This window comes from Coregonus lavaretus, assembly GCF_964263955.1.
Source record: "Coregonus lavaretus genome assembly, chromosome: 3".
NCBI classification, from domain to species: Eukaryota; Metazoa; Chordata; class Actinopteri; order Salmoniformes; family Salmonidae; genus Coregonus; species Coregonus lavaretus.
In genome coordinates this window covers 7,027,804-7,052,332 of record NC_139990.1, presented here as the reverse complement: position 1 = coordinate 7,052,332, position 24,529 = coordinate 7,027,804, and the positions used below count along the sequence as shown (strand labels likewise).

General features: G+C 44.5%; 1 protein-coding gene and 1 pseudogene across 2 annotated transcripts in view; one reads left to right on the top strand and one right to left on the bottom strand.

The window, feature by feature from the left end:
* The window catches only part of LOC311116026 (inactive phospholipase C-like protein 2), a 61,195-nt pseudogene extending 59,103 nt beyond the window's left edge, over positions 1 to 2,092 (top strand). The window contains exon 13 of the transcript XR_014615247.1: positions 166 to 2,092. The product of XR_014615247.1 is annotated as an inactive phospholipase C-like protein 2 (transcript). The remainder of the gene's footprint in view (positions 1 to 165) is intronic.
* A 762-nt stretch (positions 2,093 to 2,854) lies between these two features.
* LOC311121262 (TBC1 domain family member 5-like) overlaps positions 2,855 to 24,529 on the bottom strand; it is a 59,723-nt gene continuing 38,048 nt past the window's right edge. Inside the window, exons 2-22 of the mRNA XM_084157940.1 lie at positions 21,382 to 21,440; positions 20,627 to 20,748; positions 19,785 to 19,848; positions 19,230 to 19,338; positions 18,912 to 19,001; positions 18,748 to 18,822; positions 17,866 to 17,933; positions 17,571 to 17,673; positions 17,122 to 17,210; positions 16,951 to 17,001; positions 16,734 to 16,803; positions 16,416 to 16,588; positions 16,005 to 16,147; positions 15,717 to 15,823; positions 11,475 to 11,560; positions 11,065 to 11,342; positions 9,845 to 10,056; positions 9,543 to 9,642; positions 6,425 to 6,504; positions 5,999 to 6,280; positions 2,855 to 4,275 (exon numbers count right to left, since the gene is read on the bottom strand). Of these exons, the coding sequence (XP_084014066.1) occupies positions 3,994 to 4,275; positions 5,999 to 6,280; positions 6,425 to 6,504; positions 9,543 to 9,642; positions 9,845 to 10,056; positions 11,065 to 11,342; positions 11,475 to 11,560; positions 15,717 to 15,823; positions 16,005 to 16,147; positions 16,416 to 16,588; positions 16,734 to 16,803; positions 16,951 to 17,001; positions 17,122 to 17,210; positions 17,571 to 17,673; positions 17,866 to 17,933; positions 18,748 to 18,822; positions 18,912 to 19,001; positions 19,230 to 19,338; positions 19,785 to 19,848; positions 20,627 to 20,729 (2,565 nt within the window). The 5' untranslated portion in view covers positions 20,730 to 20,748; positions 21,382 to 21,440 and the 3' untranslated portion in view covers positions 2,855 to 3,993. The remainder of the gene's footprint in view (positions 4,276 to 5,998; positions 6,281 to 6,424; positions 6,505 to 9,542; positions 9,643 to 9,844; positions 10,057 to 11,064; positions 11,343 to 11,474; positions 11,561 to 15,716; positions 15,824 to 16,004; positions 16,148 to 16,415; positions 16,589 to 16,733; positions 16,804 to 16,950; positions 17,002 to 17,121; positions 17,211 to 17,570; positions 17,674 to 17,865; positions 17,934 to 18,747; positions 18,823 to 18,911; positions 19,002 to 19,229; positions 19,339 to 19,784; positions 19,849 to 20,626; positions 20,749 to 21,381; positions 21,441 to 24,529) is intronic.

Sequence of the window (24,529 nt, the reverse complement as noted above, 5' to 3'; positions counted from 1 at the left end):
ACCTCTGTTTTTCATCCTCTAATCAGGGGCTAATTCAGACCTGGGACACCAGGTGAGTGCAATTAACCACCAGGTAGAAATAAAAAACAGAAGTGTTTCGGCCCTCCAGGACCGGAATTGAAGAACCCTGTTCTATAGTGATAGGCTCCTTCTGCATCTCACCAGGGGCTGTTGGAGACTAGTCTGCCATTTTCTCCACACAACGATGAGGAGGAAGGAAGATGGACTCAATTGAAGAGAAAAACTTCTGTTATAGTACTGCCAGGAGGGAGGAGTAATGTCGAAGACACTGGAGACAGGAATGTAGAGAGGAATGAAGTCTGAGAGAAAGAGAGAGACAATCAGACTGCCCTGTCCCTTACATTGTATGCAGCTGTAAATAAGAAATGTTAAATCCTACTCTCTATGGGGCCGATTCAGACCTGAGTTACCTTATTGTGAAATGAAGTGTAGCTTCCAGAAGCTTTAAAATGAGGGCCAGGTTGTCAGGATGGGTAGTGTACTGTATGAGGACACATTCATTACAAGTCAGTACCCCTCAAGATACACTTCATTTTAACCAGCTAAATCCTGTGGAACAACTAGTAATTCCATTGTACTTAGGCAAACATTACGTGTACTATGCTTGAAAAATAGTGGGTTTTTCCACATGGGATGCCACCCATATTAGATCCCAGTCAGAGAGGTTGACTTACTGATCTGTTTTTACATGCTCAACCAAGTTAACCCAGATAGTACACTTTATTTTGGGGGTAAGTGCTAGCAACAACAAAGTGGAGATATAGTTCAAACAGTGCACATTCAAGGGTAATGTGTACTCCTGAGTGGCGCAGTGGTCTAAGGCACTGCATCGCAGTGCTAACTGTGCCACTAGAGATCCTGGTTCGAATCCAGGCTCTGTCGCCGCCGGCCGCGACCGGGAGACTCATGGGCGGCGCACAATTGGCCCAGCGCCGTCCAGGGTAGGGGAGGGAAAGGCCGGCAGGGATGTAGCTCAGTTGATAGAGCATGGCGTTTGTAACGCCAGGGTTGTGGGTTCGATTCCCACGGGGGGCCAGTATAAAAAATATATATTCACTAACTGTAAGTCGCTCTGGATAAGAGCGTCTGCTAAATGACTAAAATGTAAAATGTAAGTAATTACAGCCTATTGAACATAGGCTATAACCTCTGACACCCAGCGCATCCATGAGGGATCAACAACCTTTGTGACAGTTGTTACTGTATGCAGTTGAGAAGAAGCGAAACACTGAAGTTGGTGAATTTAGTGGAAACCTTCCCATTTGTAACAAGTATTCATTGTTACACCCTTGTATTTACATACCACAATTACTACCAGTTACATGTTATTACACTAACTATAAGTTGTTAGTTAACTACAATACGTGTTACACTGTAATAAGGACCCCTTTAAAATGAAGCGTTACCGGAAAAAGTCAAGGGGTGTGAATACTTTCTGAAGGCACTGTAGAACAAAGTGAAACTGATTGAGAGAAGTGTGTGTGCGTCAGGAGGCTGATACAGAATGTGTGTGGAACAGTGTGACTGCTACTGATATCTAATAATAATAAAATATAATAAATGCCATTTAGCAGACGCTTTTATCCAAAGCGACTTACAGCAGTGCGTGCATACATTTTTCGTATGGGTGGCCCCGGCAGGAATCGAACCCACGATACTGACGTTGCAAACGCCAGCAGTCTACGAACTGAGCCACTGAGATGTGTTTCTCAGCATCTCCGGGTACAGTGGAACAGAAAAACGTAGATGCATGTGTACATAGAATTTGAATGAGTAGAACGGCCATCCCCATTCATGTAAATTATGCCATAATGGGAATTGGTTAAAGTTGGGTTAGTTTCAGATTTGGACTAGTTGGGCTATCAACGGGATGCTGGTCAGAAAATACCCTTCGTTTTATTCTCATAGCAGTCAAATTGCCATGGTCATGTTTTACTAATCCTAACTCTATGGATGTGTATATTGGTGGGATTGGGTTAATGATGGAACTCAACCAGACAGTTTTAATGATTAAACTCTATGATCAAAAACCATGTTACATTATTTCATGTTCTCCTTCCATAGCACTTTGATCACTTCTTTCTATTGTGTTGTGTGTCACATTACAGTATTTTCATATCTGATTTTATCCTCATTAAGTAGAATATTACAGAATTTTTACAAAATGGTAATTTACAATCAATTCCTACAAATATTCCTGATGCTGTTGGTCTCTATTGTCAGATAGCGCGGCAAATCCACCTGCACTAAGGGATGAGCATTGCGTAGACGCCACCTGTCGGAAGACAATGGTTGGCCTCTTGAAAACCTTTGTACATGTTTTTCACCTGATGCTGTAACATAAGTTGCCTCTTGATAAATGTATATATCCTCCAAACCATATCCATTAGATTTTCATTACCAGAACCAACCAGTAAGCAAATAACCAAGTTACTTCATTTTATAATCTGTCTGTGTGTCTTTATTGCCATAAAATCAATCATAAAACAGTGCTTTCACAATCACACAGCTTAGAGTCTTAGACCCTGGACTCTGATAGCCACACATGCAATCATCAGAGAGACATAAAACCAGGGCCTGACGTCAAAGAAAAGCCAAAGTATTGGACTGGCATTTTCAAATGTCACTTACTCACACATCAGTCTGGTCATCATTTTGACTGACAACACTCTCTCTAAACACACTAAGGGGCAGGCTCTACTCAATCTGTACGGCTGGAGAGTTGAGTTGTACTCACAATTCAACATCTTACTACAGACTGTACAATGTCCTGTTGAAAAGCAGTACAAAACCATTCTCTCTCTCTCCAAACAAAGCCACCACGACACAGGCATTCTGTAGCAAGAGCAAAGCTTTTATTGGTCTATAGTTAATCATATCTCTGTTATAGGGACATCCTTTGTGTGCAATGCTTTACTTGGCTACCACAGGAAGCAAGAGAACTAAATACAAGGACACCGGAAATAATGAAAGCTATGTTGTTATTCCATACATGAAAACATTTATATGGAATTGATTCTTAAAAAAATAAACTAAAAAAAGGTTTCCATAATTGAAAAACGTTCACCTTGTAATGCAGTGCGGGTTAAAATAATTTCTTACAACAACGTAAAGGAGAAAAAGAGGGAGTCAGGTAATCTGTCAGAATGGTTTCCAGGCACTGGTTATGAGTAGGTAGAAGTTGCCCCTAACAACTGATACAGAATCAGATCTTTTAAAATGGTAGGTAAAGGACTAGCGATTGGGAATCTGATCCTAGATTAGGAGAAACTTCTATCTTGAACAGTTAAAGACCAATCAAAGAGATGAATGGCAGTAAGACAAGTTATCTTTAGACACAGGCATTAAATACAGAGGTATGGGGACAGACAGCTCCCCTACCTGGAGAAACAGGGTACTACCCTACCATCCCATTACCACATACAGAGAGAAGGGAAAGGATTCACCACACTGATAAATGCAGTATGAATTACAGCTCCTGAGGGTATCTTATGTGGTGAACTGTCTAGTAGTGGCCTCTACTGTTACAAATGGGTATTACCATTAATGTCACTTGTCTTGAAGTCAGAAGTGGGGTTGGATAACTGCTAAGGCCCAAGCATACAGGAGTGCAGGCTATAGGCATAGAAGAGAACTATAGTATTCAAGAAGGAATACAGAGCATGTTAGAGAGGGTAATGTGTCAGACATGATAAGAGAGAACAGACAGAGGAGATTATAAGGTATTGGCGTCTGCCTGACAGTAGGCTGCCATAGCCCAGTCCACATGTGCAAGTTTGATCCAGCAGTGGCGCATTGGTTTCCCCGTGGAACAGCATATCCTCCAGGTTGGGATGAAGTTACCCCCTAAAGGCTGATCTAAGGTCAGTTATGCATTTCTCCCCCTAATGGTTAAAGTGTGGATTAGGGGATTGATAAACTGATCCTACATCTGTGGTTAGGGGTAACTCCCACCCAGATCAGTACAGTCCCTCACAGGTCCTGGGGGTTGACGATGGTGAAGTCATAGTCTTTGCTGTGAGTGCTGCCTTCGTCTGGGCTGGAGGAGCCAGACGCTGCGCCCATCAGGGGGTCCTGGAACGCCCCCACTCCCTCCGGCTCCACCCTGAGTGAGCCGCGGAGCCGTCTGATTGGAGGGGTCCTCTCGGCCCCTCCCTCGGTGGGCTGCAGCTCTCCGTCCTGTGAGACCAAGATGTAGTCGTCCCAGTTCTTCCCCTCCGAGCCCACAGACAGAGAGGACTCTGGGGGAGACGCCTGCATGGGGGAGACAAGGGGCTTGTTCAACATTGCTGCTGACTGGCTGATCTACAAATCACCTTGTATCATAAATAACTACATAAATAAAGTCACAATTTACCCACAATGCATCAAAGATTGTATGCAATGGTACACTGCAAATATGAGTGTACAGTGAGGGAAAAAAGTATTTGATGCCCTGCTGATTTTGTACGTTTGCCCACTGACAAAGACATGATCAGTCTATAATTTTAATGGTAGGTTTATTTGAACAGTGAGAGACAGAATAACAACAAAAAACTTCCAGAAAAACGCATGTCAAAAATTTTAGAAATTGATTTGCATTTTAATGAGGGAAATAAGTATTTCACCCCTCTGCAAAACTTGACATAGTACTTGGTGGCAAAACCCTTGTTGCCAATCACAGAGGTCCGACGTTTCTTGTAGTTGGCCACCAGGTTTGCACACATCTCAGGAGGGATTTTGTCCCACTCCTCTTTGCAGATCTTCTCCAAGTCATTAAGGTTTCGAGGCTGACGTTTGGCAACTCGAACCTTCAGCTCCCTCCACAGATTTTCTATGGGATTAAGGTCTGGAGACTGGCTAGGCCACTCCAGGACCTTAATGTGCTTCTTCTTGAGCCACTCCTTTGTTGCCTTGGCCGTGTGTTTTGGGTCATTGCCATGCTGGAATACCCATCCACGACCCATTTTCAATGCCCTGGCTGAGGGAAGGTGGTTCTCACCCAAGATTTGACAGTACATGGCCCCGTCCATCGTCCCTTTGATGCGGTGAAATAGTCCTGTCCCTTTAGCAGAAAAACACCCCAAAAGCATAATGTTTCCACCTCGGTGGGGATGGTGATCTTGGGGTCATAGGCAGCATTTCTTCTCCTCCAAACACGGCGAGTTGAGTTGATGCCAAAGAGCTCCATTTTGGTCTCATCTGACCACAACCGTTTCACTCAATTCTCCTCTGAATCATTCAGATGTTCATTGGCAAAATTCAGACGGGCCTGCATATGTGCTTTCTTGAGCAGGGGCGCTGCAAGATTTCAGTCCTTCACGGCGTAGTGTGTTACCAATTGTTTTCTTGGTGACTATGGTCCCAGCTGCCTTGAGATCATTGACAAGATCCTCCCGTGTAGTTCTGGGCTAATTCCTCACCGTTCTCATGATCATTGCAACTCCACAAGGTGAGATCTTGCATGGAGCCCCAGGCCGAGGGAGATTGACAGTTATTTTGTGTTTCTTCCATTTGCGAATAATCGCACCAACTGTTGTGACCTTCTCACCAAGCTGCTTGGTGATGGTCTTGTAGCCCATTCCAGCCTTGTGTAGGTCTACAATCTTGTCCCTGACATCCTTGGAGAGCTCTTTGGTCTTGGCAATGGTGGAGAGTTTGGAATCTGATTGATTGATTGCTTCTGTGGACAGGTGTCTTTTATACAGGTAACAAGCTGAGATTAGGAGCACTCCCTTTAAGAGTGTGCTCCTAATCTCAGCTCGTTACCTGTATAAAAGACACCTGGGAGCCAGAAATCTTTCTGATTGAGAGGGGGTCAAATACTTATTTCCCTCATTAAAATGCAAATCAATTTATAAAAAATTTTGACATGCGTTTTTCTGGATTTTTTGATCATTTCTTTGTCAGTGGGCAAACATACAAAATCAGCAGGGGATCAAATACCTTTTTCCCTCACTGTATGTATGAATACAACCATGTGTGTGTGTGTGTTCACCTGTTGCTCTGACTGCGTGCGCTCACGTGCTTCCTCTTCTTCCTCCTCCTCTTCTTCCTCCTCCTCCACTTCTTCCTCCTGTTCTCCATCACCGTCGCCACGCTGCGGTGCAGCCTGGTAGGGGTGGTCGTCATGGTGACTGTTGGCGTGCTGCTGCTCTACGATGGCTGCGGCGGCAGCGGCGTGGTCATAGTGGTCATCAGCGATGGTGATCTCCTCATTCTCCTCAGCCTCCAGCAGGCTCTGGTTGAAACGCAGCGCCCCCTTCAGGATGTCCTTGATCTGATGGATTCATTCACAAATACACAGACATTACACACAGAGCAAGTCATGAACACTTCCTCATACACCCACACGATATACACATGAACTGACAACACATACGATTAAATGCCAACTCAGAGATGCACAAATTCATACACACACCTGTTTGAGTCCAGCCAGTGACACCAACACCTCGTCTTCTTTCTCCAGGTGCTCCTGTAGGATCACCTCCTGGATCTTACCTGAGGAGACAGACATCAGATCACAGTTACAGATATAGCAGTAACACACAGCCAACCAGTTAACCAAATAAAGCCTTTATTTTAACCACACAATTGAATGCACCTGTATACTGATTTAAAATCACTAGATTGTTCAAAACATCATTGTGGTTATAGCTTAACTCAGCGATTCTCAACTGGTGGGTCATGACCTAAGGTTTTGAATGGGTCTGAGAAACATTTATTTTTCTGAAAAAATACTCCAGTCTTAACAAAAACGACTAAAACCATGTAGATATGGAATACCGTTTGGGTCTTTGCGTGTCAAAAAAGAACACGTGAAATAAGCTTTTCATTTGACACGTCAAATAACACAATTATATTATAGAACGTTGTGTGCGCTGAATTTGCATGTGCAAGCCAAGCGCCCCCACTATGATCAGTAGCACTGTTAAATCTGTAAAACAAAACAAGCACACACACCGGCCACCATGCGTTTACAATACCACTGTGGTAAGAAGACATTTATTTGTTCGACTGAATGGGAAAACGTCTGCGTGAGCATTTGAAATAAGATGCAGGATCAAAACAAGCAGGATAAAAAAATGTAAGCAAGGTAGTCCAACATTCTCCCAGACTTGCAACAATCCCAGAGGCTGGGGAGAAAGGATGGTGATCCTGCTGCTTCGAGAGTCCCTACTGCTTCTGCCTGCCAGCCAGCCACATCCCAAGCATTTTGTCAACATTGATAACAGTTTGGAAACTGGATGTAGGCTGTCACCCTACTATGTTGACTTCGGTTTGCAGTATGACAAAGTCACTCATAAATATATTTGATACAGATGTTATTAGCAACTTCTGGGATAGCTAGCTAGCTTTAGCTTGGTATCCCTAGCTAGCACCAATGCAACCAGCCTGAAAATATTGACCAGAAACTGCAACAATTTTCAATATTCTTAGCAATGATTTAGGAATCCATGTGCCTACGTATTACCCAGGGAGCCACTTGTTGTTCTCCTATTCTAAATCGAACTTCAGTTCATTAAAATAACTAGCTAGCTAGATAGTATATAAACAAGCTAGCCAGCTACCTAGCCCTGTTGCCCCCAAGCTAACATTATAAGCAGCTAGCTAGTTTCATCTTGCTAGTGTGGCTTGACTGGACCGGACCCGACACCTATGTGAAGCTAGCCACAATAAGGATTAGTCACAAGTGGAATTTGCAGTTCACTTTCTAAATAAAAGGTCCCTCTTTGAAAGCAATGCAAATGGATACAACATTTACATTTACGTCATTTAGCAGACGCTCTTATCCAGAGCGACTTACAAATTGGAACAAATAGTGGAATTATGCCATATTTGGACTAAATAATGCAAAACAAGGTTGGAATGTTATGTAAATTCAACAAAAGACAATTAGTTAATTTGACCAACAAAAAATACAGTTGAAATCGCACTGTTGATGTATTAGACTTCAGAATTACATTGGGGCATACTTATATTTCACTGTGGATTCCTATGGATTGTGGATCAATGAAATGGGGTATCAGTCTACTCAGTGACACCCACAGAACACAACTGTGAAGAGTTTACACACATTTTAGCGTTGTAGCTCTTACCGGGACAGTCTGCCTATTGTGTGTATTGACATTCCTATTCCACTGTACTGCCTTACCTAAGAATATAGTATGCCCCCAATACAATTCTGAATTCTAATACATCCACAGAGTGATTTCAACTGATTTGTCAAATTAACCAATTGTCTTTTGTTGCATTTATATAACATTCCAACCTTGTTTAGCACCAAATATGGCATGATTCCACTATTTGTATCAATTTGCTATCACTTTCAATGAGGGACTTTTATTTTAAAGGCAAACTGCACATTCCACTATTGTGGCTAATCCTTATTGTGGCTAGCTTCCCATAGCTGGGTCCGACCATCATCAACCAAATACTAAAACTGTCTTATAAATTATGGGTATTTTAAATTAAGACACCTAGCAAGATAGCTAACTATAGCTACTGAAACAGATTGTTGTTTTGATATGTTTTTGGGGGAGAACATTGTTTGCATCCAACAGCTAGCTATCTTTGTTTCTGACCAGCACTGTCCCACAGCTTAGGGAAGTGTGTCTGCCTCGTGCAGCAGCATCAGGTGTGCGAGACAAAACTTCACCAGCATCATAGCATACGTATCGGTGAATCGCTGTGAAATATTAAATACGAGTGATAGTGTAATCAATGTGTAATAACTACGTAAAAAATGTATGAACGTGTTAAATGATTATGTGACGTGCAGTCATATTCATGTCCTGATTGGTCAACCAATAACAAGCCAATAAGTGTTATTTGACGTGTATCTTATTTTTGCAGCAAAGACCCAAATGGCGTTCAATAGATAGAAAGTGTGTAGAAATGATAATGAACTATTTATTTTCAACAACAGTATTTACAATAGAGTTATTAGCATCACTATTTAGCAGATTTGGTTGATTGTGTGGTCTCAAACCAGTGAGCTTTAACATTCATCAAGAATAGGTGGGACTGTTGTTCCCTTGTCATAGAATTTGTACATTTACTATCAATATAGCATTACAAATTGTTCTCCAGATCGCATTTTGGAAGGAAGAAAATTGCGATGTGGATATTGGATCGCAACTGAGAATCACTGGGTTAACTCACCGGCAAGAATTAAAAGTTGTTTGAAGCACTCGCAGATGTATGTGTTGATATTGAACTTTCAACTCACCAATGTGTATCAATCTAACCATGATGCGTTAGGGTCAGGGTTGATAAACAAAATCTGCATGTTGATATATGTCAGAAGAGGGGGAAAGGGGATAGATACCTAGTCAGTTGCACAACAATGCATTCAACTGAAATGTGTCCTCCGCATTTAACCCAACCCAACTTCTGAATCAGAGGTGTGGGGGGCTTCCTTAATCGACGTCCACGTCATCGGCGCCCGGGGACCAGTTGCTGTTTGTTGGGGGTTAACTGCTCAAGGGCAGAACAGCAGATTTTTCCACTATTGTATTGGTAGTAGGTAGACTTACCAATGTGTGTGTTCATCATCTTGGCACAGTACTTGCTCATGGCCTCCAGGTCGTTGATCTGACCCTGCAGGAAGGACACCTGGGCCTCCAACCCTTCCTCCTGACACAACACATATAGGGGACACTTGGAGTTAGAGGGAGAGCGAAAGAGAGAGGGTAGAGCGTTAGAGAGACGGAGAGCGAGAAGGAGCAAGAGATAAATGAGATGGAGCAATAAAGATACGGAGAGAAATAGGAGACAGGTAAGAGACTTGCAAAGACAGAAATCTGGAGAGAGAGACAGACAGAGCTAGTGAACTCACAGCCTCTTTCTTGCCCATCATGGTCTTGCTGTGGGAGCGGGAGCGAGTGATGTTGAAGAAGGAGTCCTTCTTGGTGGCCGAGAGGGGCGGGGACGAGGTGCTGATGTCACTTTCCCTGGAGACAGGAAGGGGCGGGGATGCCGTGGCGTGACCCCGCCCCCCAGGGAGGCTCTCTATGCTGGGGGAGGAGCTAGCTGTCCTGGAGGTTTGGTCTGAGAGAGAGAAACAGACATGTGGGCTGTGAGTAGCAGAGAGAGAGGAGAAGAACAGATGGACCAGTCCAGTTGTCACCAACCTTGGTCCTGGAGAGCTGCATTTGATTAATCAAATAACTGTACCAGGGAGAACTTCCAGGTAGATACAACATGCTGGAACACCTGAGACATTGAAACAGATACAAACGTCCCAGCCGTTTAAACGTCTTGCTTAATTCTACAACATGAGCCAACCATAACTCCTGTACAGAAAAGCCAAAACAAGGGATCTCACAAAGAAAACACAAGCAAGGAACACAAATGCAACACCAGCATGAGTATGTTCTTACCTCCTCAATATAGGAGTGTGATGTCTGTATTCAGGTTCAACCAACTGATGGAGAATGGCTCTGATTAAAAACAGTCTCTCTGGCTCCTGCTGTTGGTTGACTAGCAGTATAATATGCACCTAAGGCAATATACTATTCAACTCTGGACTGCCACAGTACTGCTGGCTTGTAGCTTTCAGTGATTGATTAAGACAAGGGTGAACCTTACGGCTGATCAATAATACAATTTATTGACCGATTCGTTGGTCGATTAAGTAACCGGGAGGAAAAGAGTACAGAAAGCCAGCTGTACTGTGACGCTCAGAGATCAGGGTTGAAACTAACTGGTCAAAGGGAATGAAAAAACATGCCAGCACATCACACGCACCAACACACGCACAAATGCACACAAGTGGGTGCTATGGTAGCAGTGTGTCAGAGAAAATGTGGGCGGGGAGAGAGACTCTGCCTGAAACTACATCGAACAGACAGGAGAGTGAGGCTATCGTATCGCTCGTGGACACGCACACACAGTCCATTGTTGAGTATTGCTATTATATGCTTACGGGGTCATCAACCTTCTCTTGTGGTGTAACTAAGCACCTGTATGTATGGATGTGTGAGCTTCACTGTCATAGTGTACCTGTTTGATTAAGAGTGTGTTCAGCATAGAAGTGTGCGCGTTCCTGACCCTCACCTTTGCTCAGGTGGACAGGCATGCTCTCAGACTTGAGAAGGCGGCTGTGCTGGGAAAAGGGTTGTGTCTGTGTCTGCAGGGGTGCATGGCCAGACGACAGGGGCTCGGCCTGGGGGAGGGGGCCCGCAGTGAGGGGGGAGGGGGCAGACAGGACATCACTGTTGATTGGAGAGATGCCGCTGGAGCCTGACAGAGCAGGGGCGATGAGCTTCCTACCGAAGTTGAGCAGACTGCTGGAGACCTTGTTGATGTTGAGAGGCGCCATCTTGGCACTGGCACTGAGGGAGGGGGAGATAGAGAGAGAGAAAGGGTTAGTTTAGCAGAATATTGTGAAACAGTGTGTGTGTGTTTGTTATGATCACTGTTCCTCATGCTGTTCTGTGAGTGTGTGTGTGTGTGTGTCTGCTTACTGGGTGTTGTTGACTAGGTCCGCTCCTCTGGTCTTGTAATAGTCCAGATTCTGTTGGAACTGGTAATTGGCTGGCCGAGGATTGTTCTAAACGAAAAGGCATCAACAGTGACTACAGCTCAGATTAAATAGTGATCAAATAAAAAAAAGAGAGTGATAAAATAGAGACAGCGTGAAAAATATTGGGAGGGGGGGGGAAGGGGGGGGGTCCCAGATCAGAAAAAGAAACGTCCTCTCACAGTCAACTGCGTTTATTTTCAGCAAACTTAACATGTGTAAATATTTGTATGAACATAACAACATTCAACAATTGAGACATAAACTGAAAAAGTTCCACAGACATTTGACTAACAGAAATTGAATAATGTGTCCCTGAACAAAGGAGGGGTCAAAATCAAAAGTAACAGTCAGTATCTGGTGTGGCCACCAGCTGCATTAAGTCCTGCAGTGCATCTCCTCCTCATGGACTGCACCAGATTTGCCAGTTCTTGCTGTGAGCTGTTACCACACTCTTCCACCAAGGCACCCGCAAGTTCCCGGACATTTCTGGGGGGGAATGGCCCTAGCCCTCACCCTCCGATCCAACAGGTCCCAGACGTGCTCAATGGGATTGAGATCCGGGCTCTTCGCTGGCCATGGCAGAACACTGACATTCCTGTCTTGCTGGAAATCACACACAGAACGAGCAGTATGGCTGGTGGCATTGTCATGCTGGAGGGTCATGTCAGGATGAGCCTGCAGGAAGGGTACCACATGAGGGGAGGAGGATGGCTTCCCTGTAACGCACAGCGTTGAGATTGCCTGCAATGACAACAAGCTCAGTCCGATGATCCTGTGACACACCGCCCCAGACCATGACGGACCCTCCACCTCCAAATCGATCCCACTCCAGAGTACAGGCCTCGGTGTAACGCTCATTCCTTCGACGATAAATGCAAATCCGACCATCACCCCTGGTGAGACAAAACCGCGACTCGTCAGGGAAGAGCACTTTTTGCCAGTCCTGTCTGGTCCAGCGACGGTGGGTTTGTGCCCATAGGCGACGTTGATGTCTGGTGAGGACCTACAAGCCCTCAGTCCAGCCTCTCTCAGCCTATTGCGGACAGTCTGAGCACTGATGGAGGGATTGTGCGTTCCTGGTGTAACTCAGGCAGTTGTTGTTGCCATCCTGTACCTGTCCCGCAGGTGTGATGTTCGGATGTACCGATCCTGTGCAGGTGTTGTTACACGTGGTCTGCCTACCACAAGGACAATCAGCTGTCCGTCCTGTCTCCCTGCAGCGCTGTCTTAGGCGTCTCACAGTACGGATATTGCAGTTTATTGCCCTGGCCACATCTGCAGTCATCATGCCTCCTTGCAGCATGCCTAAGGCATGTTCACGCAGATGAGCAGGGACCCTGGGCAGCTTTCTTTTGGTGTTTTTCAGAGTCAGTAGAAAGGCCTCTTTAGTGACATAAGTTTTCATAACTGTGACCTTAATTAACTACTGTCTGTAAGCTGTTAGTGTCTTAACGACCGTTCCACAGGTGCATGCTCATTAATTGTTTATGATTCATTGAACAAGCATGAGAAACAGTGTTTAAACCCTTTACAATGAAGATCTGTGAAGTTATTTGGATTTTTACACCCACCCCTCCTCTTTCACGCTGCTGCCACTCTCTGTTTATTATTTTACATTTTAGTCATTTAGCAGACGCTCTTATCCAGAGTGACTTACAGTTAGTGAGGGCATACATGTTTATTTATTATTTTATTTATTTTTTCATACTGGCCCCCCGTGGGAAACAAACCCACATCCCTGCCGGCCAAACCCTCCCCTACCTTGGACGACGCTGGGCCAATTGTGCGCCGCCCATGGGTCTCCCGGTCGCAGCCGGCTGCGACAGAGCCTGGACTCGAACCAGGATCTCTAGTGGCACAGCTAGCACTGCGATGCAGTGCCTTAGACCACTGCGCCACTCCTATCTATGCATAGTCACTTTAACTCTACCTACATGTACAGTGGGGAAAAAAAGTATTTAGTCAGCCACCAATTGTGCAAGTTCACCCACTTAAAAAGATGAGAGAGGCCTGTAATTTTCATCATAGGTACTCGTCAACTATGACAGACAAAATGAGGATAAAAAAATCCTGAAAATCACATTGTAGGATTTTTAATGAATTTATTTGCAAATTATGGTGGAAAATAAGTATTTGGTCACCTACAAACAAGCAATATTTCTGGCTCTCACAGACCTGTAACTTCTTCTTTAAGAGGCTCCTCTGTCCTCCACTCGTTACCTGTATTAATGGCACCTGTTTGAACTTGTTATCAGTATAAAATACACCTGTCCACAACCTCAAACAGTCACACTCCAAACTCCACTATGGCCAAGACCAAAGAGCTGTCAAAGGACACCAGAAACAAAATTGTAGACCTGCACCAGGCTGGGAAGACTGAATCTGCAGTAGGTAAGCAGCTTGGTTTGAAGAAATCAACTGTGGGAGCAATTATTAGGAAATGGAAGAAATACAAGACCACTGATAATCTCCCTCGATCTGGGGCTCCACGCAAGATCTCACCCCGTGGGGTCAAAATGATCACAAGAACGGTGAGCAAAAATCCCAGAACCACACAGGGGGACCTAGTGAATGACCTGCAGAGAGCTGGGACCAAAGTAACAAAGCCTACTATCAGTAACACACTATGCCGCCAGGGACTCAAATCCTGCAGTGCCAGACGTGTCCCCCTGCTTAAGCCAGTACATGTCCAGGCCCGTCTGAAGTTTGCTAGAGTGCATTTGGATGATCCAGAAGAGGATTGGGAGAATGTCATATGGTCAGATGAAACCAAAATATAACTTTTTTCAACTCGTCGTGTTTGGAGGACAAATAATGCTGAGTTGCATCCAAAGAACACCATGCTGTGAAGCATGGGGGTGGAAACATCATGCTTTGGGGCTGTTTTTCTGCAAAGGGACAAGGACGACTGATCCGTGTAAAGGAAAGAATGAATGGGGCCATGTATCGTGAGATTTTGAGTGAAAACCTCCTTCCATCAGCAAGGGCATTGAAGATGAAACATGGCTGGGTCATTCAGCATGACAATGATCCCAAACACACCGCCCGGGCAACGAAGGAGTGGCTTCGTAAGAAGCATTTCAAGGTCCTGGAGTGGCCTAGCCAGTCTCCAGATCTTAACCCCATAGAAAATCTTTGGAGGGAGTTGAAAGTCCGTGTTGCCCAGCGACAGCCCCAAAACATCACTGCTCTAGAGGAGATCTGAATGGAGGAATGGGCCAAAATACCAGCAACAGTGTGTGAAAACCTTGTGAAGACTTACAGAAAACGTTTGACCTGTGTCATTGCCAACAAAGGGTATATAACAAAGTATTGAGAAACTTTTGTTATTGACCAAATACTTATTTTCCACCATAATTTGCAAATAACTTCATAAAAAATCCTACAATGTGATTTTCTGGATGTTTTTCTTCTCATTTTGTCTGTCATAGTTGACGTGTACCTATGATGAAAATTACAGGCCTCTCATCTTTTTAAGTGGAAGAACTTGCACAATTGTTGGCTGCCTAAATACTTATTTTCCCCACTGTACATATTACCTCAATTACCTCGACTAACCTGTGCCCCCGCACATTGACTCTGTACCGGTACCCCCTGTATATAGCCTCGCTACTGTTATTTTACTGCTGCTCTTTAATTATTTGTTATTTTTTACTTAAAACTTATTTTTCTTAAAACTGCATTGTTGGTTAAGGGCTTGTAAGTATGCATTTCACTGTAAGGTCTACACCTGTTGTATTCGGCGCATGTGACAAAATTTGATTTGATCTCTTCAGCCTCGAATGTCACCCATCTCCATCCCTCTCCCTAACCTCCACCCCTTCTTCTCCTCTCCCTAAGCCCGATTCCACCCCCGCTATCTTCCGCCTCTCTCAATGACCCATCTCCATCCATCCATCCATTTATCCATCCCTCTCCCCCTGTACCCCCCAGCCCCCCCAGGTGTGAAGGTGATGGGGACGCGTTTGGACAATGCAGTCTGACCCGGGGCGGTTCTGTCACACCGGATCAGGCCTCACCGTCTGTCAGGAACACCACACCATGATGGGACCAAGCAGTCACAGTTTACACGGGTCAGTGGTCAAATGGAGGAGACTGGACAGGACAGAACGTGTGCTGGAGCCAGGACTGCTTGTGTGTCTGTGTGTCTCAGAAATGTGTGTTTGTGTCTGTGTGTTCTTACCTTGGGATCTCTGAGGAACAGAGCCTTGTGTAGTAGGGTGTGGATGTCTCCTATAGGTGGGTAGTGCATTAGAAGGCCCAGACAGGTCTGGAAGTTACTCGCTATCACTGAGACAGACAGGAAAACACAAACAGTTAGCAAGGCTCCGTGACTGACTGACTGACTAACTAACTAGCTAGCTGACTGACTAGGTGACTGACTATGACTGAATAGCTGACTGACCAACAGTCCAAGTGACTGACTAAGTGATTGACATATGTATTGATTGGCAGTGAGGGAGGTCCTTACAGGCGTCTCTGATATAGAGCAGCATGGCTACAAAGACATAGTCCACCAGGTCCAGAGTGATGCTGTCAGCAAACAGGGCGTCCCACACCACCAACAGGTCCTGCAGGGGGAACTCACGGCCAAACAGCAGACGCACCCAGCGACTAGACACACACACACACACACAAATATTAAAACAGACGCACACACACATATTAAAAACAGACACAAACACACATATTAAAACAGACGTGCACACACACACACTTAAAACAGATGCACACACACACACTTAAAACAGACGCACACACAAACACACTAAACAGACGTACAGTCACACAACACACACACACTAAACAGAGGTACACTCACAAGACACACACTACAGACACACTAGACAGACACACTAGACAGACAGGTGGCAGTACTCACATGCCGTATATCTGCGGGGCGATTTCCAGGCGGTTGACGTGCATGTGCAACTCCACGTCATGCTTCTTCACCAGCTGGTCCTGGATGCGGTTCACTTTGGTCACTATAGCAACAGACGGCCCCGAGTCCTGCGGCCGGGCGAACGGCATGCTGGTCAGCATCTCGTCCTTCCCCTGAGGAGAACGTTCGCACAACATCTGACGTCAACAGCGGAATAACATGAACATTAAATACAACGCTGATATAAGAAGAAACTACAGTGGAGCTTCAGTAGCCGTTGAGTGTTACAACTTTTCGTGTAAAGAGAATAACACTGACCCTTCTGACTTCCCTCTCGAAGCTGGAGAACCAGGGTTCTGCTGTCTCCATCAGCTGGGAGAACATGGCACTGCAGAACACAGACACACAGAGACAGAGGAGAGTCATATGGACTGGGTCTCAACTAGAACATGCTAGAAGTCTGACCTGCCTATATGATTTCCATCACCTAGGACATTTAGAATGCAGAAGAAAGTAAAATGCATATTTCGCTCACTAGGCGTCATGTTCATGGAACACTGGATTCAGTAGAGACATCATCTCCTCACTGTGGGCCAAAGACAAAAGCATTAGATCAACACACAAACCAATTTGGAGGAATGGACAGGATAGGGTGTAACTGAAGGGTAGGAGATAGATGTGGAGTAGGGATGCTGATGTGACTGACCTGGGGTGGGCGGTCTCGCTGGCGTGCTGAAAGGCCTGATGGTCACAGTGCAGGACGAACACGATAGGAGCCAACAACTCATGCATTCCCTGCAGACAGAGACAGACAGAGTCAGCGAGGTCACAGAGACAGCGAGGTCACAGATACCGAGAGCAACAGAGACAGAAAGAGAACATGATTCAGCATGGCCTGTGTTTCTCTCAGTGTGATGCATGAGGTGTGTTATCAGTATTGACAGAGCATCAATTAACTTAATTCCCAGTGGCCAGCCGTATGTCACTTCCTGTTAGAACATTGACTGGTCATCCATCCTCTCTATCTGTGTAGCACAATGTGGACAGTACAAGGTTTAGCCTAGGAGTTGCAACAGCATGCCTGGTGGCCCTGTCATGGTGTGCAAATCTAACAGTGTGTGCCTGTAGAAATTGTAACTAATGGTGTAGTGGTACCTGTTTGTACAGTAACTGTTCGTTCTCTCGGGCGTAACAGAACAAGATGTCTGTCAGTTTTGTCCTGACATCCTCCTCTTGGAAGTAACGCATCTCAGGAAAGCTACAGACAGAATAGAGGGGAGAGGGAGAGGAGAGAGAAAAAAAGAGGGGAGAGGGAGAGAAGAGGGGGGAAAGAAAAGATAATGGTGTTTATGTGGGAGGTGTGCAGTAGACATGAGAATGACAGTCTTATTTGATAACCAGAGCTGTATTTAAAGGTGTAGCAGTTGAGAAGATGTTAAATCAGACTCACGTTCTCATCACGTCCTGTTTGATCATCCCTCTCAGCTCTTTGTCCTGAAAGAACTTGTTCCACAGGCTCTGGACAGGAGGGAGAGGAGAGCACAGGGACATATGGACCAGAGAATACACCACAGACCCATTCACCATACTTACAGGTGTCAATACATTATAACACAATATAGGGACACATAAAGGTAACTGCCAAAATAATGGAAAGACGAGTACATTTGAGGGAAACAAAGTATAATGAAAGCAGGTGTTTCCACACAGGTGTGGTTCCTGAGTTAATTAAGCAATTAAAATCTCATCATGATTTGGGTCATGTATAAAAATGCTGGGCAGGCCATTATTTTGGCTACACTGGCTATGCCCCCATAGGATGACAATGCCCCCATAGGATGACAATGCCCCCATCCACAGGGCACGAGTGTTTACTGAATGGTTTGATGAGCATGAAAACGATGTAAACCATCTGCCATGGCCGTCAGTCACCAGATCTCAACCCAATTAAACACCTATGGGAGATTCTGGAGCGGTGCCTAAGGTAACGTTTTCCACCACCATCAACAAAACACCAAATTATGGAATTTCCTGTAGAAGAATGGTGTCACATCCCTCCAATAGAGTTCCAGACACTTGTAGAATCTATGCCAAGGTGCATTGAAGCTGTTCTGGCTAGTGGTGGCCCAACGCCCTATTAAGATACTTTATGTTGGCGTTTCCTTTATTTTGGCAGTTACCTGTACATCATAATAAAGGTATGATAATACATTGACATTTACAACAGGGATATCCCCTTAGTCCTGTGATAGAGGGATATTTAGACGTCCACATACTCCGTTATGTATAAGGAGGTGTATTCAGAGAGAATATGAGGCTACACTACACTTACCCCCTCATCCTGTGAGAGCGGATTGTTGACCACAAGGTCCTGCTGGCCTGCAGCTTTACGGGGGTTGGTGATGTGCTGAGAGGAGAGGGGAGACGGTCAGTGACTGGCACACACAGACACACACACACACAGACACACACACACACACAGACACAATAACTCACTGTCTCTTTGATCTTCTCGTACTGGGCTCGTAGCTCCTTGGTCTTGTTGAGCCATTGGCTCTTATCCTCAGGAAGGACCTCCAGGTACAACTAGAGAACAACACACATGCTAGAACTTCCTTCAGATACCATCGACCGCACAGAAGCAAATACACCATAGATAAGACACCATTCACACAACATAAATGTAATATCAGCGTTAACTTTGAATCCATTACCTAGGAGGTCTAGATAATTAGACGTATCAGATAAGACACTGAGCCATACACAGAGTACTCTGATGAGAAAATAAACTTGAGAGCTATCTCTGTGGTTTACCTTCCAGCACACACTGCGGAATCGGCTGCTCCGCAATCGGCCGCTGATGCCTGCCTGTCGAATCCTGGCCAGGTAATTACTGTTCAGAAACAAGTCATCCCATTCTTTCCTTCAGAGGGAGGGAGGGATGGAGGGAGGTAATGGGAGACATGGAGGGAGGGATGGAGGGAGGTAATGGGAGGGATGGAGGGAGGTAATGGGAGACATGAGAAGAGCTTTTAGTGAGTTTGTGAGTTTTCCACCTCCTGCAATTTTGTTTAATCTAATATCCAATACACAGAGAATTAGATCTGCATGTGACCTGGACCAAAAGACCAATCACACATTAAGCATGAACACACACAGCAATATGAGTTCTTACCAGTGGAGGCTGCTGAGGGGAGGACGGCTCATAATAATGGCTGAAACGGAGCATATGGAATGGCATCAAACACCTGGAAACCATGGAAACCATGTGTTGGATGTATTTGATACCATTCCACTTATTCCGCTCCAGTCATTACCACGAGCCCGTCCTCCACAATTAAGGTACCACCAACCTCCTGTGGTTCTTACCTGTAGGAGAGGAAGGTGGACTCAGACTCTGAGTAAGACAGAGTGCTACTATCCAGAGATCCTCCTGTAAAACAAACACATTTTATACAAAGCATTTCACACACGCAGCCACTAGAAGGCGGTATAGACACCAATTACGTGGATCAGTGAGGCTCATCTTCAACGCAATGGATGTTTTAATGCATCCTTTTCTCTGACAGATTTCAATAGGCATGTTCAATAGCATGGTTTCTACCACATTACGTTTACCAATGAAATCATGTCATGAGGAAAAGGACAGAGGAGGTATGTCTCAAGGTATTTCTCAAGCGTGAGTAAGAGTCAGGGAAGTCACAAACCTAAATCATCGTAAATAATAACTCATTTGCCCTGCAGGTTAACACACATTCCTGGGAGCTGTCAATCAACATTAGTTCCAGGAGTGTATTGCTGCTCTGGGGACACTCACTATGAATATTAATTAGCTAAACAACACGCTAACACACACTACCCCTTCTTTCGCCCGCAGGCGTCATCAGATGTATTCATAACTCACCGGTATACAATCCACTCCATACCTTTCTCCATCCATCTCTCCATCCATCTCTTCATCCATCTCTCCATCCATCTCTCCATCCATCTCTCTATTAATGTCTCCTTTTCTCTCAGTCACAGTGTTTCGGTATCCCCACATTCAACTACCTCGCCCCCCCCCACCATCTCTCCTTCACTCAAGTCATTAACGGTGTTTGGTTATGAATATGAAGTGTTAATAACCGCTTAATTAAGCCTCAAATAGCTGCTATAAAGGGTTTATAACATGTAAATAAAGCCTTAATTAACATGTATTTGGGTTGACTCACCACGGCTGCGGTTCCTGTTGAAGTTGTGGAGCGGGTCGAAGACAGTCTCCTGCTCTCCCTCAGGCTGGAGAGGGTGGTGGGTCTCAAAGTTAGGGTGCTGCATGACCACCACCCAACAGAACCTGGGATGAGAACAACAGGAGGGGTTAAACTACCTGTGTACCACCACAGAACATGGATTAACTCTAACACCACAGAACAAGAGTAGGATGACTGCAGCAGTAAACACCATAGAGTAAGAACAAAACTGAACACCACAGAGCAAGAACAGGAGGACTCATCTGATAAAAGAAAGAGTGGGAGGACTACGTTTAGTAGAGCAATTAAAAATATAACTAATACATATGCTATGTACCCAGTAGGTCCCTCAGGTCCTCTGGCATTGACCTTTTAACTATCCCACAGCCTAGAACCAAGAGGCATTGAGAGGCTATGCCACCAGCCTCTGGAATAGCCTGCCAGAGAACCTGAGGGGGGCCGAAACTGTGGGCATCTTTTTAGCTTTGCTTTTTTTTAGGGTGCATTTTAGTCGTTCGTTTTTATTGTTATTATTTTGTTTTTTATCCTCTTATGTTTGTGGTGCATTAAATATTTACGTTTTTATTTTCATTGTTTTTATAGTTTTATTTCCCTGTGCATTCCATGTCTGAAATGTGCTGTATAAATAAAGCTTGATTTGATTTGATAAACTAATAATACTATCCAATTAAGCTTCAGGCCTATGCTTTTTGTCTTTGTTCCATGTCAGTACTTACAGTCACAACGTTGTGTTTGTCCTCAGCCGAGACTCAGGAAAGATGAGGGTTTAGGCTATCTGAGAGAAACAACACAAAGAGACATTCAGGAGAAATAGAAGAGGAGAAACGAAAAAGGCGAAGGCTTGGTATCTTTCACTATCCCTGGATATAAATAGGATCACTTGGGGGAATTCAACACAAGACAACAAGGCAACATAAAGCTATGCAGTATAGGCTAGGCTTGTGCGGTATTACTGTACGCCACTGCTTAGACAGGTTAACTATCAAAGATGTGCCAAATAAATTACTCCAGCTCAGGTCTCCAGCTATGAATGTGGTTTGCTAACTTGCAAGATCAAGCTTCTTGGTTACAGCAGAGATGATCAATTCCCTCCTGGATAAAGATCCCTGCTGCCTAAATGTGTTTTGTGCGTCAAATGCATATTTGGAAAGATATAGTGCCCCTTGTGTGCACTGCCGGTAATACCGAATACCCCATTATGGTACAGGAACGGTATGAAAGTATGGGTACCGGCCAACCCTAGTGTATGTCTGTTGAGTGGCTTTGGAACATCACTGACATAGGCTACATGATTGTGGACTACAGGAAAAGGAGGACCGAGCACGCCCCCATTCTCGTCGACGGGGGTGTAGCGGAGCAGGTTGAGAGCTTCAAGTTCCTTGGTGACCACATCACCAACAAACTATCATTGTCCAAACACCCCAAGACAGTCGTGAAGAGGGCACGACAAAGCCTATTCCCCCTCAGGAGACTGAAAAGATTTGGCATGGGTCCTCAGATCCTCAAAAAGTTATACAGCTGCACCTGATTGGTTGCGTCAGAGCATCCTGATTGGTTGCATCCCTGCCTGTTATGGCAACTGCTCTGCCTCCTGGTTTGATTTAAAATCAGACAGAGTGGACAAGATTTGATAAATAACATTATGTAAATTGACATGCAAATGTATATGCAAATGAAAACAACATTCTAATCCCATACAGAGACACTCAATAGTGGTATGTGCACGAAAACAACCACTTCCAAGGAGGAAGAGTACGGAGCAGGGATAGCCCAGGGTATTATCACCCCATATTCACTATGGCATTTCATACCGACAGCTCTATGTAGGAGATGTGTGACAAATGAAAGACAAACATTGACACTACATCACCATGGAGAGAAAGAAACTACCAATCAAGACGTCCCACATGACAGTACAATGACACGGCCATTGAGCACGTCCTTTACAGAACTAATCGACGACATGCCGTTCACCAAGACGCCAACGTTTTAAATCGTCCTCAATAAACCCTGTTGATCTTAAGGTTAAACCTCCTCCTCCTTTCCATGATTCATCCTGGATGGGCCTCTTCCATGGTTATGAATGTATGTGTGTGCGTACTAGGGTGGTCACGATACAAGTATCACAATACTACAATACCTGATTTTCCATGGCAAAAAGGAAAACAAAAGACATTTCCTTGCCATGATACCTCTGAGTATTGCGATAATGGTGTCGTGACAACCCTAGTGTGTACACATAGAACTAGCCTACATAATAACACACGCTTCCTTCCACTGCAGCAGCGAGAGCATTATCAATTATATTTTATTAATGATGGAAATCAACCAACAAAGGCATCTCCTTAAACCCATTAACGAGGCGCATGGAACCCTGCTCCGATAAATCAGCCGCGCACGCTATCAAAATATTAATAATTTTAGATGCATATTGTATTCTCCCGTTTCCCTCTGCAACATCTGTTCCTCACAAAGACTAATGCCTTCTTTAAGTCATGTGAGTTTTTTTTCCCATTTTAAAAGACATCATCCCATTAAATAATTAGGACTAATCTCCAACAATAGAGAGATGCTGTCAATAGGTCAATAATAACGTACTGCATTTCATCATTTTGAAGTAGAACTGATTCTGAAGAGAGTTAGGCATGTTTCAGAAGTGTCTGAAAGGCTAGTTCTTCTAACCTCGAACCCAGAACTATAGCTGAGGATTCTTATAGATTCCTTTTTCTTTACCATAGTTTAATGGTTTCATTCATTATCCCTCTACTCTGAATTCCAGGAAGAGGAAACCTAAGGAAAAACGGATTAATCCATCACTCAATCTTGTAATTCTGAACGGGACGTTGAGATCCTCAGACAAATCCACCTGACTGTACTACTCAGAAGTGGTGTGTGTGTGGCATGTTCACGGCCATGCCTGGTGGAAAGTTTCACTTCCGTTCCATTCTAAAAGTTATACTCCAGAGCGTAATCTTCTGCTCTGCAACAATGACAAACTTCTCAGTGCAATAATCAACACATTAACTACTGCATAATGTACCACATATCACCGGGAGATATGTCAATAATTCACTGCATTCATATTTTATGATGTAATCAAATAAATAAATAAAATTTTAAAAATGTTTTATGGAAGGCATTAATAAACCAATAGGTAAATCGCTTGCATTGCTATCTACAAACATGCACTTGGATGAGAAGATACACTATATAGTGCATTCAGGAAAGTATTCATACCCCTTGACTTTGTAAATGCTGTTATTGTGAAGTGGAAATGTCTAGAGCAACAACGGCTCAGCAGCAAAGTGGCAGGCCACACAAGCTCACAGATCGCTTATCCTCAGTTGCAACACTCACTACCGAGTTCCAAACTGCCTCTGGAAGCAACATCAACACAAGAACTGTTCGTTGGGAGCTTCATGAAATGGGTTTCCATGGCTGAGCAGCCGCACACATGCCTAAGATCCCCATGCGCAATGCCAAGAATCGGCTGGAGTGGTGTAAAGTTTGCCGCCACTTGACTCTGGAGCAGTGGAAACGCGTTCTATGCTCCATAGACAAATCTGGGTTTGGCGGATGGCAGGAGAACGCTACCTGCCGGAATGCATAGTGCCAACTGTAAAGTTTGGTGGAGGAGGAATAATGGTCTGGGATTGTTTTTAATTGTTCAGGCTAGGCCCCTTAGTTCCAGTGAAGGGAAATCTTAACGGTACAGCATACAATGACATTTTAGACGATTCTGTGCTTCCAACTTTGTGGCAACAGTTAGGGGAAGGCCCTTTCCTGTTTCAGCATGACAATGCCCCTGTGCAGAAAGCGAGATCCATACAGAAATAGTTTGTCGTGATCAGTGTGGAAGAACTT